At 37.8% G+C, this 18,676-nt stretch overlaps 1 protein-coding gene across 1 annotated transcript; it reads right to left on the bottom strand.

The window, feature by feature from the left end:
- Positions 1-14: 14 nt before the first annotated feature.
- On the bottom strand, positions 15-18,473 carry LOC126366612 (proton-coupled folate transporter-like). Its single transcript, XM_050009785.1, has 7 exons — positions 17,319-18,473; positions 7,887-8,046; positions 7,251-7,352; positions 6,697-6,834; positions 5,679-5,762; positions 1,205-1,361; positions 15-153 (listed from the first exon to the last, which is right to left on the bottom strand). Exons 1-7 carry the CDS (start codon positions 18,111-18,113, stop codon positions 84-86), a joined length of 1,506 nt encoding a protein of 501 aa, XP_049865742.1. The 5' UTR covers positions 18,114-18,473; the 3' UTR covers positions 15-83.
- Positions 18,474-18,676: the final 203 nt, after the last annotated feature.

Genomic DNA, 18,676 nt, shown 5'->3' with positions numbered 1-18,676 from the left:
AGGAAACACGGACGTAACAGAAATGTTATTTATTTAAAACACTCGTAATAAGTCCACTAACACTTTCACTTATAGAATTAACACTAGACTTCTTTGTTGACGTTTTCGAGTTCGTCTGTTTTGTTGTCCTCTCGCTGTTCGAAGTACATCCATCTGCAAGAGACAACCGCCAGTGAGATACTAGAGCTCATAACATACGTGGCCATTCATTCGTCATTCATGAATAAACAATCAACAGAGTCGATGGAATATTGACACTTATCGCTTATTAACAAGCCCACATAATTCCTTGCCCATGTACCCATTATTAGTTTGTGTTTTTAAAAATGGTATTTGTTTAAGAAAACCGCAATACCGCATTTACGTAATAGAAAAGTAAACGATTATGTATGAGTTTTCCTCGTTAATGTCAATTGAAAAAGTAGGTATCTGTAGAAATCTATGAATATACATACTTAAATCTGAAGAGGCATATGTCATACACACATTGTAGTGTTCTTTGAAATACAATCATAATTATGCAGGCATTTACAAGTCATCTTAGTAAAAGACAATGCAGTAATTCATAGCCTGCCATTAAAAGTAGTATTAATATATACTGGCGTGCAAAACTAAGCACTTTTATAATTACGTAATATCTTTTTAAGAACAATAGTTTTAAGTGTCGAAATAAAAGAGATTCGAAATATTACTAATGTATAGTGTAATAATAAGAAAAAAGCTGATATAAATCCGTACTAATATTTTAAATGGGAAAGTGCATGAATCTGTCTGTCTGTTTATCCGTCTTTCGCGGCAAAACAGAGCTACAACTTGACGTGTTTTTTTAAGTGGAGATAGTTGAAGCGATGGAGAGTGACATGGGCTATTTTTTTTCTCTTTTCACCCCCTTACATATTTATTATTTATTTTTATTACTTATCTATAAAACTTTTTTTTAAATCTTTAACTTGTATAGTTTAGAAAAAAAAACTTGCAGGTCAGTGTAGAATACTAATTTCAAACAACTTTGATGACATCATTATTTGGTGTGGCCAAACATACATGCACCTATGAAATTTGGTACCCGTGTTTAGAACCTCCCATAGGCTAACATATATGAATATAAAAATAAATTATTTACATACGGGTTGAACTGACAACCTCCTTCTTTTTTGACGTCGGTAAAAACACAATCTATGAAATCTACCAATGTAAGTCTTACCCAAATATAGCAACAGCAGGTACAGTCATAGCGGCTCCCAGCAAGAACACGGCACCAGGCAACACGCTGAGTGTGGCCATGTACACCCTGGAGTAGAGAGGTCCGTATACCAGCGGCATCATCGCCTCCGCGAGACCGAACAGAGAATTCACCTTGCCTGCAAGCATAGAATAAGGAATAATAAAACTAGGTTTGCCATCCGTCTGGGTTTCCCCGGATTTGTCCTAGTTTAGAGGGCATCCGGGGAGCGTCCGGGGAAGGTTTCATTTGTAAACAGGGTTTAAAAAAAAAAAAAAAAAAATTGGGCCGCCCGCGAGACACGCACTATGCTCGCACGCACACCACGATCAACCGATGAACCAAGTATATTCACAACCCAGTATATTTATATGTTTTTTATTAATATTTTAATAAGGTTTTGTTTTCTTATTTCAAGAATTAAAAACGCTGATTTATATAAACAATTTGTAACAAATTGTAATATGATTCTGTTAAAATAATGAATAAAAAAGGTGATTTATGACATTTTCAACTGTTTTTTATTACATTGAATATGTTTAAAAGATCTTGTTGACATGTCCGGCTTTCGGATTGTAAAATCTTGGGTTTTTCACGCGTTTTTCAAATTTTAGAGATGGCAACCCTATATAAAACGTATAGAACGGTCACTCTCCGCTCCCCACCAGCGGCTGAGCTAGGTTTACCTAACCCCCGTCACACACTACACACACAGATAACGTCAATGTATAGCGTCTGTGTAAAACGAGGTTTTTTGTATGAATTGTCTGAGATGTGCTGCAAGTAACGAGGTAGTTGATAGAGCAGTTCCTGTTCAACTAGTGAAACATTTTCTTATTATAGAGAGATGCCGGGTGAAACCGAAATATGCACAAAACGAAACGCTTTACTGAGGCAACGATCTTATATAACCATCCACGTAATTCTAATACAGCTAAACAAAATCTTCATGCGTCAAATCTACTTGTTTGCGTTTTTTACTATCAGTTAGCAAGGAAATCATATTTTTGGACAGAAAGAAGTGAGCATGAGTCAAAATACCGTTACCTACTTTGTTATAATATTACGTGATGTGGTTGTATTTGAATAAATAAGTAAATTAGAAGGAAGGAAACATACATAAACTCGCACCTATTTCCCACCGGGGTAAGCAGAGACCATGGAATTCCATTTGCTTCGACCCTGATATGGGGAGTATGTGGAAGCAAATGGAATTCCATAGTCTCTGCTTACCCCGGCGGGGAATAGAAGTAAGTTTATGTATGTATGTATATATGAATAAATAAGAAAAATGGTCCAAATGATCTGAATTAAGATGTTTTAGAATGGAACTTGATTGAAAATGTAGTTAGGTATTGAATCAATGTGTAAGTACTCGTTGTCTTCATAATTTATAACTATTAAATATTATTCAATGCAATGACACTATCATAGATAACAGAACACAATGTTATCGTACTGACGAACCTAACAATATCTTACAATAAGAAGTACATGTACCTACTAATACTCTACATACATACATAAACTCACGCCTATTTCCCACCGGGGTAAGCAGAGACTATAGAATTCCATTTGCTTCGATCCTGACACACTTCTCTGGCTTCCTCCACATTCATCAATCGCTTCATACACGCACGCCGGTTCAGAGTAGATCGTATTAAACCTTTTCTAAGGACATCTCCAATTTGGTCGATGTAAGTCCTTCCTCATTGGCGCCCGAAGGACTTATATACGATCCTGACGACCCAATCACTCTAGCCTCTATAAGCGGCCAATCAGATCGCGACCACAAACACTTCAGAACCCCGATACCAACCACGCAGGCGTGGTCAACGATTTCCCTCATTCGGCGCTTATCGCTATCGACGACTCGGTGTCGATTAAATTCTTATTAATATCGGTAATCCTCCCAGACGAAGCTCATATTGTGCAAAGTTCGCGCCCAACTGGGCACCCTCAGACCTGTTGTTTTAAATTTTGTACCGGGTGAGAGCCCTCAGCACTCCCCTGACCGACCATTACTTAATGCCATCTGCGACAAATCACGCCAAAAAAGAAGTTTGGAAAGTTCTAAAATACTGCATGGAACCTAAGACAACAATTGTCCAATTTCTATCATGTAAAAATGTTTTAAATTGTAAATTGAGTTAGAACCACCGCGTAGCACCTTATTATTTTACAATCCCGTACCAACTCAATTTTCTAAGCTAGATAGAAAGAATACAGTCGTAACTAGAACGTAAATCAAGTACTAGAACGTTCTAGAACATTCCAGAACTAAGTGCGAGCTCGTTGATTGTGAAACTCAGCACGTCCAATGTACGTGTGAGAGTATGAAGAATATTTTCAAGGAACTACACTTAGTTTTAACGTTGTAATTGGCTACTTGACAGTTATAACAATAAAATATGAAAAATGTCGGATATGGTAGTTTATTATTTATTTATTTATTTGTACACAATAGAACACAGAAAGAAACACACAAAGAAATCAGACAGTACAGGTAAGCTTATCTCTAAAAAAGAGATTTCTTCCAGCTGACCTACTACGTGATAAGGAGACATGCAGTGTATAATACTACAGATAGACATACCTACATACGCGTACAAATCTTATGAAATTACAAGAACAATTATACTTACTAATATAAAGACAAAAAAAAATAATAACACAATAAAATCTGTTTTCTTGTGTCTGTTTTATTGTGTACAAATAAATAAATAAATAAATAGGTGACATGAACCCTGTTACTAGAGCATAGCGGCATGTCATAAAAGTGACGGAATACGGCATGAGTTTTATTGTTGTGGCATGGGTTTGAATCACGGTTCAGGCCGTGAATTTGTGACCGGGCCAGGTCACAAATTACGACAATGGTGCTAATTCCTGTAAATACCATCAAATTTTATTTTAAGTAATATCTGTCATTTTCTTATCTGCCGAAAAGGAAAGGGACGGGTAATCGACAAGCATAAAATTTATGGAACCACACGTCAATTTTAAGCACAAATCTAAAACAACCGTCTAAAAATTTTACATCAGTCAATAACCCGACACAGTTAAGTAGACAGCACGTCAAACGGATTGCATACCAGCGACATGACTTTTTGATTCGCCCGGGTTATTCATTCATTTACTCATTCTTCCTAAAATTAAGAGCTATGAATCACCCGTCCCTTTCCTTTTCGACGGATATGAAAATGACGGATATAACTTAAAATAAAATTAGGCGGTGTCTGCAGGAATCGGGGCCATTATAAATTTAAAAAATAAATAAAAATAAAAATAGTTTTAACGTAATACAATAATGATTTACAATATAATTATCAACTTCAGAATAATTTAACAAGATACATTTTACAAACTAGTGTCTGTGTCTGTGAGTGTGTGTGTGTGTGTGTGTGTGCGTGTGTGTGTGTGTGCGTGTGTGTGTGTGTTCGTTTTGAATTCATGTTTGGATAATAGATAATTGATATCACGTGGTGTCCAGGATTTGTGTCCAGTCAATAGGCTCGCCCCCTATACATGAGACTTAAACATAGCTGGTGAAGAATGTATGTATGTGCTATACACCTCTGCCTACCCCTTCGGGGATACAGGAGTGATGCTATATTATGTAATTCGACGAGTTTGAAATACAATATTATAACTTGCGCATAATTATTGATTTGTCCCTTACATTCAGATAATAACTTTAACAAATATTTACTGGCTTTAGTAAATATTTTTAATTGCACAAGATATATAAATGCAATTATTGACATGATGGTTAACTAGAAACACAAAGATAAAAAGCAAATAACGTAAAATACATTGCTCCGTACCTACTTATATATAAATGGGTGATAACGATGGAATATAGACAATTCTCTATTTGACTAACCCAGTCAATACAAAACCCAGAATGCATTCAGATTTATTTTCCCGGTATGAAAAAAAAATCTCTCGTGTGGGTTGTGAGGTCAATAACCCACGTCAACCCTGGCGTCAAAGCTACTATTGAACCGCGAAGGCCCCTGACATGGCATAATATATTATGTAACTTCTACATTCTTACTACTAAATAGTAGTCAAACGCGTAATCACCCTACAATGTCCTGAACTATAGGGATCACAAATGACTGAAAACCAGCGCTGGATGGCGCCATAGCATGGCTCCTATTTCCTTTTGCCCGTATTCGTAATATCCATAATTACCTATTTGTTATAGCTAATGTAATAGTTATTTTCATGTAACAGTTATTTTTGGAAATAAACTTTATTTATTTATTATAAATTGTTACTGGCAATAAATTTATTTTATTCTTATTCAAAGTGAGTTTTGAGATAGGGTCATATCACAAAAATCGCTTTGTGATCCGTATAATTGGGTCACCGGGATTCGAACCTGGGACATCCGTTTAGCCACTGGACCACGCCACAGGTTAGCTAGTAATAAGAACACAAGACTCACCCAGTTCCTCACTAGTGACCAGCTTGGACGCTATAGACCGCATCGCGATGAAGGAGGTTCCGTTGAATATTTCAACCAGCGGTCCTGCAACCATGAATAAACATCCTGTTGCACATCGCTTTCCCGCTAATGTATTGATTTCATTAACTTTACTAAGTATGTACAAGAAAAGGTGGGATATTTTAGATACATATCTAATGTTAGGAGAAGCAAAATCGATCAGCACTAACTTGGCCACCCTTGTCACATCTTCTTCTTCTTCTATCGTGTGGTGTTACAATTGAGCCGCCGAAGGCCCCTGACATGGCTCATGTAACGATTACTCACATCAGTAAGTAGTAACCGGGACCAACGGCTTAACGTGCCTTCCGAAGCACGGATCAATTTCGTGCGCGAATAGCACTGTCAAATTTATTACTAGTGATGTGGCCACTATTACCATTATATAAAGGGTGTTAGTGACATCGTAAGGAAAACTATGAGGGATGCGTTAGACCATGATTCTGAGTTGATATTAAGTGGAATTTTCCATTGGTAAATATATAAAACTGAATAATTAAAAACAAACTTTTCATGAATTTTCCGACAGGAATTTCCACTTGATATCAACTCAGAATCATGGTCTGAATTATACCCCTCAGTATTCGTTACGGTGTCACTAACACCCATCCATACCTACTTGTATGGCTACCTGCACGTACTTGTACGGGGTGTAAGTGTTATCGTAACGAATACTGAGAGGGAATTCAGCTCAATATTCTAAGTTACTAACGAGTGAAATTATCCATCGCAAAAGTATAAAATTGAAAATAATTAAAATAAAAACAAAAACTCATGAATTTTGCGACGGAAAATTCCACTTGATATTAACTTAGAATCATGGTCTGAATCAGCCCCCTCAGTATTCGTTACGGTGTCAGTAACATCCTGTAAGTATATACGCACTTCTCGCCAGCTATGCTTAGTTCCCATATTGTTATGAGAGTACAAACAAACTTTCGGGTATCCTTAAACATACCGATATATATCTCCGTGGTGGTGGTAGCGAATGCGTAGATGAATGAGGCGAGGATCTTGCTGGTGCAGGAGATGATGCCGACGACAGTGTCGTCCAACTTCAAGAAGTCGCTGAAGATGCTTATGGAGAACAGTGTACCTGGGAACAATGGGAAACAACGTACACAATTAGAATATTTTGGATAGACAACGTCGAGTTTATGACGATATAAATAAAAAAAATGCATGGAAAGGATGAGGACCCGGTTGGTCTAACGGTTGATACGCTGCGCTCGTCTCGGCTTGATAAGTGTGGCAGATTCAAATCCCGCCCGAGACAGACTTTTTAATTTAATTTTCTCTTTTTAAGAATAAAGGACTACCACATAATAAAAGGAGACTAGTTGATGTAAGAGATAATTTTAGAAATACAAACTAAAGAAGATGATTAATTACGCTATGAAGTGATTGCAAAAGTTTCAATCGAACGCTTCAATAACGTCCTTGGATTCCCAAATATCATAAACAATATATTTATTTTTTTAAAGGGAGTCAAAATTATGATAAATAACTTACCGACTAAGTTGGTTATGATGCTGTAAGTGCAGAACATGCTGAATTGAACCTCGTCCCAGTTGAACCGATACCGCATGAACAAATATAACACGTTCATCTCTCCTGCACAAACAAAGTTGCATGCATTAAAGAGGCAGCAATAAGGGTAGCAATTATTGAGCACATCAACTTAAAATACGGCGACAGAAGATGAGTGACCGGCCATTCTGACGGTCATGTTCTTATATATAATATCTTTATAAAGTAGGTAACAAGGAACGTCATCCACCTAAAACTACTGCAGCTTCTCGCAACCTGTATAGCCGGAGAAAAGAGGACACTGGAAAATCAAGACTTTACGCTTCTATTGACACCTCATTTGTTAAATTCTGATAAGTAGTTTAGAAGTTACGAGGGTACAAACAGTCCATACACACATACGGTCACGAGCATTAATATGTATACACTTTGGTACCATGTCACATTAACTTTTTTGACAAATTGAACTGTAAGTCTCACTAAATGTCAAATATATGTTAGTGCGACAGAGTCCTAAAGTGGGTACATTATATATTGCTCATGACTGTACATACATAGCGGTCAAACAACAACGTCACTTTTGCTTCGCCGCAGTCAGGATAAAACAAGACCACTGACCATGCAAAGGTCCGAATATAACGCAGACGACGACGATGAGCAGAGAGACGCGCAGTCTCCGCCGGCGGGGCCCAGACCTGAAGGCCACAGTCAGCGTCTCCCGTACGTGACGAGCGTCGAAGAACGAGCACACCCATCCCCGGCAGCCACTTGGTAGCTCCTGGAAATAAAATATCCCAATAATGTAAAAAATAATTTACTTCACTGTTTTATAACCAGGGGGGAGGATGATTTAGACCATGTTTCTGAGTTCATATCAAGTGAAATCTTCCGCTGCAAAAGTACGGAACTGAAAATAATTTATAAAATCACTAATACGATAATGAAAAATCACTGATATCAACTCAGAAACATGGTCTGAATCATCCCCCTCAGTATTCGTTACGGTGTCACTAACACCCATACATGTACGGCAACCAGTACGTACTTGTACGGAGGTGTTAGTGACGTGATGATTCGGCTCATTATTCTGAGTTCGCTAGCAAAAGTTTAGTGTTGAAAATAATTTTACACAATACAAAAAAAAACATGAATTTTGCGACGGAAAATTCCACTTGATATCAACTCAGAATCATGGTCTAAATCATCCCTCAAAGTATTCGTTACGATGTCACTAACACCTTGTATAAGCGTATTTTTTATGATATTGCACGCAAAAAGCAATGCCATTATTTTATAATTATCCACTTTGGGCCCTTTCTATCCGACGCCGACGTAATCAATCAGAAAACACCCTTCCCTTGGGGACCAGTTCGATGTTGATGATAATATAAAAAATACATCTCAAAAAGTAAAATGGCAAATATGAAAACCGTACGACTCCAAAATTATAAATGTTTGCAAATATAACGTCATATCAGACTGTTGGAAAGATTCATCATCATCATCATCAGCCCATTAATGTCCCCACTGCTGGGGCACGGGTCTTCCCTATGGATGGATAGGGAGATCGGGCCTTAAACCATCACGCGGGCCCAGTGCGGATTAATGGTTATTAACGACTGCTAATGCAGCCGGGACCAACGGCTTAACGTGGCTACCGAAGCACGGAGAAGCTCGAGATGAAAACTTTTTTTTTGTGGTCACCCATCCTATGACCGGCCTTTGCGAAAGTTGCTTAACTTCAATAATCGCAGACCGAGCGCGTTTACCGCTGCGCCACCGAGCTCCTCCTCCAAGTTGGAAAGATTCAGTTACTAGAAACTGCACCATTTTTATTGCAAATAAGTATAAATGAATTGGGTCGTGTACTAACTAGGTTCAAGTAAATTATGAAATTTGATTACTAAATAAACACAGATCTAAAATTCATCCATAGTTTTTTTTTGAGGAACGTAGACTGGAAAGCTCCTCATTATGTTTTTTTTTTAGAATAGAATAGAGTAGAATAGAAATTGTTTATTATAAAAGGACGCCACATACAAAGACAAGACAATAACATCACTTAAAAAAAAATTCACAAAACAATTACAAAAAGCATAGGAGGATGTTAGTTACAATGATCATAAGGTGGTGGTGGACGTCCTGAGATAAAAGGGCCTCACTCAGCACAACTCGCGGCGTGAACCACGACGCTGGTATTATGTGGACCCTGTTGGGTGAGGCACGAATGTCGCGTTTCATAAATATGCGTTTTATGGTAACACATACGTTTTTTATCTATAGTAGTATTACTAAAGATATGGAGCTCTCACGAGATACGGCTTTTTTGTAATATAAATCAATAAAACCAATAAAATAAACAGTTTTAACCAAAAAAGTGTTAACTTTTCACCATCGCCACCACCACGCCACGATGGGAGACACCACTACAGTGTGACATTGGGCCGTACAAGACTGCACGGATTCTGGAATTGTAATCAATCTGGGGGGGGGGGGTTTTAAAAAGGCAATTCATCTAAAAAAGCAATATTGCATCGAAGCAATTCATCTAAAAAAGCAATATTGCAATTTAACATTTGCGCTTACAAAGTTAAGTGCGCAATGCAAACAAATGTCAAGTGGCAATATTGCTTTTTAAAACTACTTTGATATAGCCTTTTTAAACCCCCCTGTTCTCATAACAAACTGTATATGCAGGTCCCAACGCAACTGGACGTATTCAAGATTTTCTTAAAATCTACAAGTACTACTCAGTCGGAAAATATTATCTATGTGACCAACGTTGGCATTCTCAGTACTGCACTTCGCAAATTGTTTCTTTACTAGGGTAAGATGAACTCGCAAGAATTTCCAGTTTACTATCAAAAAGCAGAAAGTTGTTCATTCTCTATACACTTGTACAATGGGCTAACTTCGAACAAAGAACCAAGTTTGAAGTAGTACTTTCCGCACCATTAATTAGATGTGATAGGTTACCCTAAAGTCACTTTTTTGTTTTGAACAAATTCGCTAAAGTTAGTTCTTAAGACATTCTCTTTTTACTTTTCTGTACTTTTTTTTTAATACTTAGGTGTTTAAAGATTGACTTTATAAACAAAAAAATATTTGCAGTTATCAAAAATTAAATAACAAAGAAAAGAACTTTTCCCCAAAGAAAAGAAAAGAACCCTTTCCCTTTTTGTGTCTCAAAATTCTTCAAATATTAGTCGTTAACCCGTGCTGATCCGTGTTCCTTTATACTTTTAACAAGTAATTTACAATTATTTTCTAACAAATTACAACTTTATTTTGTGATAACCATCGTCTCTAAAGATTGAAAATCAATGTTACTTAATTCAAGCAGTCACACACTATGAATAAGACAAGAACATAATTCATTGTCATACAAAAAAATGTCTGTTCCCTAACATAGATCAGATGTGAGGTGAACTGATAGCTATCAATCATTCGGTGTCAACTTCCCTCATTGCTGCGATAGCATGGGCGCTCAATCAGATCAATTAAGCCCACGCGCCCATGCATGATGCAACAAACGTCTCTTCCAATCGTGAAAGTACGTGACGAATATTATTCATTAATTATCATCATCGCTCCGTGTCATTTTTGAATATTTAAAAATTAGAATTTCGAATTTAAATTAGAATTTAGAATTTGGAATACCAGGAAACATATTTACAAAATTTAGAATTTTAAAATCATTCATTCATCTTAGATATAATTTTACCTGCCAGTAAAATTATGTCTAGTTAAATCGCGTGTATATTAATAACAAACTTATCAAAGAATAGATCATGTTTACACGACCATTGTGTTATGGAGGATGATTTATTTCATATACCTATAGTGTACCTGATGTTAACAATGGTCTTAGATACATCTCAATGAAACAATATTGAATGAATCGCTTCCTATAAACTCATTGTTAATTATTCGAAGTGTCGAATACACTGCAGTGCGCTAAACTCGCGTGTCATTGAATGGACATTTGTTATTATCATAATTATACGTACCCATGTATCAAGGCAAAATTACGTAGCTGGAATTTTATTCGAAAAAGGGATTACTTGGCTACTTTTAAAATATTCCGAGTATAATGTCAACTATGTTATAGAGCACATTGGGCACTCTCGATAAGGTCCAGTGACAGCACCCGGTACGAGACATAAGTGCAATTTCACGTTTCGGGACCAATCCGACAATCATCCCAGCTTTATTCCGTTTTACACGCATGGAAAGAATTGAAAGTATTATATTGTATTCTGGGACCCTTTTATTGTGATTTACAATAATGGAACGAGAAGTATAGTAATATTAAACAGGACGTCTATTTCAGTACCATTAGTGATTTTATTTCAATATAGATAAAGACCCCGATTCCTGCAGATACCTCCTAATTTTACTTTGTTATACCTGTCATTTTCTTATCCACCGAAAAGGAAAGGGACGGATGAGTGACACCTCTTAATTTTAGGAAGAATAAGTTTTTTTTTTTAATTTACTTATTGTTAAATTGGTAAAGTAAATGAATGAATAATGCGGGCAAATCAAAAAGGTATCTCGCAGGTATGCAAACCATTTCACGTGTGCTGTCATCTTAATTCTGCCGGGTTATTCATCAATGCAAAATTTTTATAGGGTTGTTTTTGATTTGTGCTTAAAATTGACGTGTGTTCCATAAATTTTATGCTTGTCGATTACCCGTACCTTTCCCTTTCGACGGATAAGAAAATGACAGATATAACTTAAAATAAAATTAGATGGTGTTTACAGGAATTAGCACCAAAGACTTAAGTTAAACTAGGTTTAAAATATAGTTCGTGTACGAAAAAGTCCCGCGGCCGCGGCGGTACTGTCGTAGATTCAGCATATAATTATTATGAGTTGTCATTTAGTTCCATTAAAATACGTCGACTCCTTTCGTGGCCCGGATTTTTATTTTAAACCTAATTTATCTTTAATCTTCATTTCGATCTACTCCGAACCGGCGTGCGTGTATGAAACGATTGATGAATGTGGAGGAGCAAGAGAAGTGTGTCAGGATCGAAGCAAATGGAATTCCATAGTCTCTGCTTACCCCGGTGAGAAATAGGTAATAGTTCATTTTGTAATACAATTTAGATCTATCAAAGTACAGAAGCCAGTGTTGTGACGTTCATAAGCATAGTGATGTATCAGTCGAGATTAGAGCGATCGATTCTTTTCTATCTAGGATTAGTTTAGCGGGACATATATACTTAAGTATTGCTGAATATTCCATTATAATCCGCGGTGGATCACTGAATAACGAAAGCAAAAAGAATCAAATAAGCCAGCTTATTTGATTCAGATCAAGATCCCGCAAAGACTTTTAGATTGAATCTGCATATATAAACAGGGCAAAGGCACAGGCCCCCCTCAATCAACCGTAGGGGATATGGAGCATACTTCACCACGCTGCACCACTGCGGGTTGGTGAGATGTTTTTACACAGCTAATAGCCGGGGCCAACGACTTAGCCTGCCCTTCGAATCACAGAATCATGTTACTTTTTCAAACAATCAGGATTCAAAGTAATTTCAACAAAGTCTCCTCATCGGGAATCAAACCCGGACCTCCAGATCGTGATCCTAACGCTCTAACCACTAGACTACGAATCTATCTCATCTGTTATATTTTGAATAAAACTTAGAACTGGGAATATTGAGTTACCACAATATTTCCCCAAAAACACGGAAATAAGAGAAAAGCAGGAACTTCCAGAACATTAGCGAACAAATTTGGGAAGGCAACGTTACAAATGACCTGGTGTCCTAGTTCTGTCACAGGAGTGTTACAAGTCGGTATTCCAACGAATAAATCGCGGCGAACCTGTCGCGTAAACTCATTGATTGCTATACGATGTCCCCCTTCGTTTGAATTTGCGTAGTGAGTGCCAAGCAATTTATCACTTAGACATAGGACTAACCGCCTGTCGAGCTCATAGAAAATGATGTATGACTTGCCCTGCATCACTCCCAGCGACAACACTAACACTACACTTTGGCCTCACTTACCTACTGAGTTTTTTTTTTTTTGACGAGACATATGTAGTTTGTATCGTAGGCATTAATTACTTGGCCGGATCACCTACAAAGTGGACTCAATGAGAGACTGCCCAGGTAATGTTCTTTGAAAATCACATAGATGGCGTTGTTGAGTTTACAATGCTGACAAAATAAAAAAAACTATGTAATGTTGATTATTCTCTTTGACCATAAAGTACTTTTTTTTAATTATGGTATACGATAACAACCTCATATCACAACACAAACACAACACATAACAACAAACGACGCAACGAATATAGACAAACTCGTGATTGATTCGTTTTTAGTCTATGGTTTACTGGCTGTATGGGCTGTGTTGCCTTTGCCTGTCTTACAGACACAATAACAAAAAAAAGGCTATGGTATATAATTATATAACGTTTATATAATTTCCTAAACTGAAGGGCTTTTTGGCGGGAAACGGGAACTGGACAGTTGCTTTCTTCATTGAATAATCTAAATAATTAATACGAAGTGGTGTTTTGTGGTTAATGATCGCATTAAGTTAGTCGGAAGACATTCGCGAGTGTTATTATATCGGAGTATTCAATGAACAAAGTGTATCTGCCTATTTTCGCTTTGTGCCAAGAAGCCGCTTCATAACTCGAAAGTTTATGCGGACTTTTGAGTTAATTTGTTTGAGAAAAGAAATACGTAAGACATGGCTGTATGGGCATAGTTCCCTTTGTCTTACCCTTCGGGGAAAACCAAAACAAAAAAAAACTAAACTGAAGAACGCTATCTATGTGATTTAAAGACATAAGCTGGAAAGTCCCTCATTGAAAATAAGAAAATTTAATAATAAAAGAAACCCGAAAAAGACGACAATTCAATTTTCTGTCCAATGTTTTACTAAATTCCTATCTTGAAATTACAAAAAATATAATAATAACATAGTATGAATTATTAACGGTCAAACGCGTGCTCTGACTGTTTTCTTATCATAAAAGACATGAATCATAGTTCAAGAAATGCGAAACAGTCGCTTTCTTTCTTATAAAGAAAAAATATGCTGCTACTAAGAATGTGAACTTTCCTCAAGAGGGTTTCTTTTGTTTTCTTTAGATTTAAGTACATAAAGCTTTAACTTTATAATCTATACTTATAATAAATCTGTAGAGAGGTCAATTCTGTACATTAAATATTTTTTCAAAATAACTATCAGGGGGTGATAAGTGGTCGATACTGATGCCAAAAATGCAATCAGTAAAATTTTTGTCTGTCTGTCTGTCTGTCTGTCTGTCTGTCTGTCTGTCTGTATGTTCCTTATAGAAACAAAAACTACTGGACGGATTTTAATGAAACTTGGTACAATTATTCTTCACACTCCTGGACAGGTTATAGTATACTTTTCATCACGCTACAATCAATAGGAGCAGAGTAGTGAAGGGAAATTCTTTTGTATAAAAAATCTAAACCACTCAAGACGTTTGAAATTTGGCACGCAGGTACCTTAAATACCGTAGAGGTGCACTAAGAAAGGAATTTCCGAAATTCCTACGGGAACGGGAATTAGCGGGAAAATCCTTTTGTATGAAAAATCTAAACCACTCAAGTTAGACGTTTGAAATTTGGCATGCAGGTACCTTAGATAACGTAGAGGTACACTAAGAAAGGAATTCCCGAAATTCCCACGGGAACGGGAATTAGCGGGAAAATCCTTTTGTATGAAAAATCTAAACCACTCAAGTTAGACGTTTGAAATTTGGCATGCAGGTACCATAGGGACCGTAGAGGTGCACTAAGAAAGGAATTCCCAAAATTCTCACGGGAACGGGAATTAGCGGGAAAATCCTTTTGTATGAAAAATCTAAACCATTCAAGTTAGATGTTTGAAATTTGTCATGCAGGTACCTTAGATACCGTAGAGGTACACTAAGAAAGGAATTCCCGAAATTCCCACGGGAACGAGAATTAGCGGGAAAATCCTTTTGTATGAAAAATCTAAACCACTCAAGTTAGACGTTTGAAATTTGGCATGCAAGTACCATAGGTACCGTAGAGGTGCACTAAGAAAGGAATTCTCAAAATTCTCACGGGAACGGGAATTAGCGGGAAAATCCTTTTGTATGAAAAATCTAAACCATTCAAGTTAGATGTTTGAAATTTGGCTCGCAGGTACCTTAGATACCGTAGAGGTGCACTAAGAAAGGAATTCCCAGAAATTCCCACGGGAACGGGAATTAGCGGGAAAATCCTTTTGTATGAAAAATCTAAACCACTCAAGTTAGACGTTTGAAATTTGGCATGCAGGTACCTTAGATACCGTAGAGGTGCACTAAGAAAGGAATTCCCGAAATTCCTACGGGAACGGGAATGCGGGAAAATCCTTTTGTACGAAAAATCTAAACCACTCAAGTTAGACGTTTGAAATTTGGCACGCAGATACCTTAGATACCGTAGAGGTACACTAAGAAAGGAATTCCCGAAATTCCCACGAGAACGGGAATTAGCGGGAAAATCCTTTTGTATGAAAAATCTAAACCACTCAAGTTAGACGTTTGAAATTTGTCATGCAGGTACCTTAGGTACCGTAGAGGTGCATTAAGAAAGGAATTCCCGAAATTCCCACGAGAACGGGAATTAGCGGGAAAATCCTTTTGTATGAAAAATCTAAACCGCTTAAGTTAGACGCTTTAAATTTGGCATGCAGGTACCTTAGTTAACTTAAAGCTTAGTTGCAACAGGATATTGCAAAATTCCCACGGAAACGGGAGTTAGTGGGAAAAAAACATTTGTATGAAAAAATTGAAACCGCGTAAGATAGATGTTTTCAATTCAATTTAATTCAATTATTTATTGCATTCCATGTAGTACAATGGGGTGTTACATAGGCATAGGAACTAAAACATGGACCCTGTAGGGCACAGCAACGTTGAAGGGAAGAGAGGAAGTGTGTATTAAAATTAAAACTCAATGAACAATCAATAAAAAAAAAATCAATTCAATCAATTTATTCAATCTAGCATGCATGCATACCTTAGTAAATATAAAGTTTATTTTTGGCTGTATTTTGAAAAATGGGAGTTATTGGGAAAAAAATTGTACTTATGAAAAAATCTAAACTGCATAAGTATGCACTCCCACACACACAAAGATCTATCTCTTATATAACACGCCACGCGGACGAAGTCGCGGGCAAAAGCTAGTATAACATAAACAGCCTATAAACGTCCCACTGCTGGGCACAGGGCACAGGTCACCTCTTATTAATTCGGAGGGGATAAGTAGATCCAATATGTATGAGCATGCCTAGCTAGAAAGAACTTTTACATACCTCCAGCACGAAAAACGTGCTTTTCAAATTCATACAATAAATTGCACCGAAATAAAAGAAAATATTTTTCCCGCGTAAAAAATATTGTATGAAAAATCACACTTTGACGTCATCGAAAAACGTGATAGAAGTAGAACTTTTATACGTTACTGGATTAAAATTAAAAAAAAGTCAAATAGAAAAAAGAAAATTGTATGTCGTCAGTTTTTTATTTGTTTTTATTTAGTAATCAAAAGTTCATAATTTATCTGTGACCCAGGATACTACCCAATTCTAGACTAAATATAACTTTCCACTGTTGTATAATAATTAACGCGTGCGGTAGTAAATAAAAAAAATTACGCACGCGCGGTCCAATCCCGCGTGCGTGAACAAATCCGCGCGACACGGGGTAAAACCTCCCTAAGTTGGTATGGTTTAATTGCCTATTTTGTTTAAACATAATACAAAATAGCATCACGCCTAACACGCCTAAACGCCCGAAGGGCTAGGCAGAGGTATATAGTAAAATACACCCACTTCTCGCCAGCTAAGTTTGTTTGTGGATTTTGGTATATGTTTAAATTTTTAACTAATTTTTAAAGATCTATATTTACCTCCATTCATTTGTTGAACAAACAGGAAAGATGGCCCAAGGAAAGAATTACTCGTATTGGCAATACTGGTGGATACAAATAGCTTGAAGAATGAAGCAATCAATCAACTTACTCGCTGTCTTTCCGGGGGAATGATCGGGTCCTTTAGCCTGATGTACCCGTAAATGAGACTCGTGAAGTACAGGCAATTTGATATGAAGAATATTCCGTAATATCCAATTTGCTGCAGTAATATCCCGCTTAGGGACATCCCTATCGGTATTCCGAGAGACATACATAAGTTGGCCACCCCCACTCTGAATGTTCTCATTTCCTTAGTGGTCACATCACCTATGTAGCTGAACACGCCAACACACACAGTAATCCAACCACCAGTCAATGACGGAAACAAGTCCGACAGAGCCGTGATCTCCAGAGGCAATTCGTAGAAGAAATACGTGTTCAGGATGAAACTTGTACAGCATAATACTTCGCCGACGATTGGCAGAAGTATACACGCCTTCCGCTTTCCTGTCTTGTCGCTCCATGATCCCACGAACAACACCAGTATGCAAGGGAACGCTGTTTGGACTATATTTTTCCACGCTTGCACCGAGGCTGTCAACTTCTGGACCTCGGCCTCCTCGGCGGTAAAGTTCTCAGTTTGTCGCCTGTTCAGCGCGGAACACACCTCGTCACTGTATCCCAAATTCACACGACACGCCTTCTCCAGGTTCAAATTTTGTACAGCAAGTCCCGAGAAAACATTGGACATGATGTAACATGCAATGATCGGTTCCACAGTAATGTTCGATCTTATTTGCATGAGTTTCTCCCGCACACTCGACCTCTTCACTTTCTTCTCTTCCTTCGCCGGTGTCTCCATCTCAATCCCTGGCTTTTCCACGGAAGCGCTTATGCCGTTCATGGTGTCAAAGTCTTATTTATCCTTCACGCCAACTAAACACTCGTCATTATCAGTGCAAAAATGTTCTCTTGACGTTGCAGTCGGTTTCATCACTGTCTTATGTTATATCATACATGTTTAAACTTCCTATCGGTCAGTCCATGGTGCGTCCCTGGAGCACTTCCTATCGGTGTCAGTCAGCTTCCCACGTTCTGGATCACAGTGTACCACAATATCACAAGTCAGGGAGCAGACTGGAGGATCCTGTTGTCTTAAGAGTTGATTGAACGGATACGCGTTCGAGTGGTGTCATTATAGCAATTGGCCGAGCGTAGTGTGCCGTGGAGCGCGTCGCGGTGTGCCCGGGGCCCGCAGGACTGTGGAGCGACGTGTCACAGCCTTGCGCTAAGCAGCCGTTTATCCCATTAGCCCAATGTCTGCCATTATGTGAAACAGTGGGTACGCGCGCCGCGTCATTAGTGCACGGTCAAGGTACGCCCAGCCGTGGGCGTAGAACGACCGCAACTCTTATTCTATTTCAGGATGCGTGTCAGACTTCCCTTCTCAAGTTAACCTGAACCGTC

This window comes from Pectinophora gossypiella, chromosome 5, assembly GCF_024362695.1.
Source record: "Pectinophora gossypiella chromosome 5, ilPecGoss1.1, whole genome shotgun sequence".
NCBI classification, from domain to species: Eukaryota; Metazoa; Arthropoda; class Insecta; order Lepidoptera; family Gelechiidae; genus Pectinophora; species Pectinophora gossypiella.
Note: the sequence above shows the minus strand (reverse complement) of the source record. Positions and strands in the feature narration are given on the sequence as shown.

Excerpts from the sequence above, each read along its gene's own strand:
- LOC126366612 (XM_050009785.1), bottom strand. The coding sequence starts at position 18,113 with ATGAACGGCATAAGCGCTTCCGTGGAAAAGCCAGGGATTGAGATGGAG. Across the intron at positions 8,047-17,318 it reads TTCCCCCGGAAAGACAGCGA|GAGCTACCAAGTGGCTGCCG; the intron begins GTAAGTTGATTG and ends TTTTATTTCCAG. Across the intron at positions 154-1,204 it reads CCTGCTGTTGCTATATTTGG|ATGGATGTACTTCGAACAGC; the intron begins GTAAGACTTACA and ends TGTCTCTTGCAG.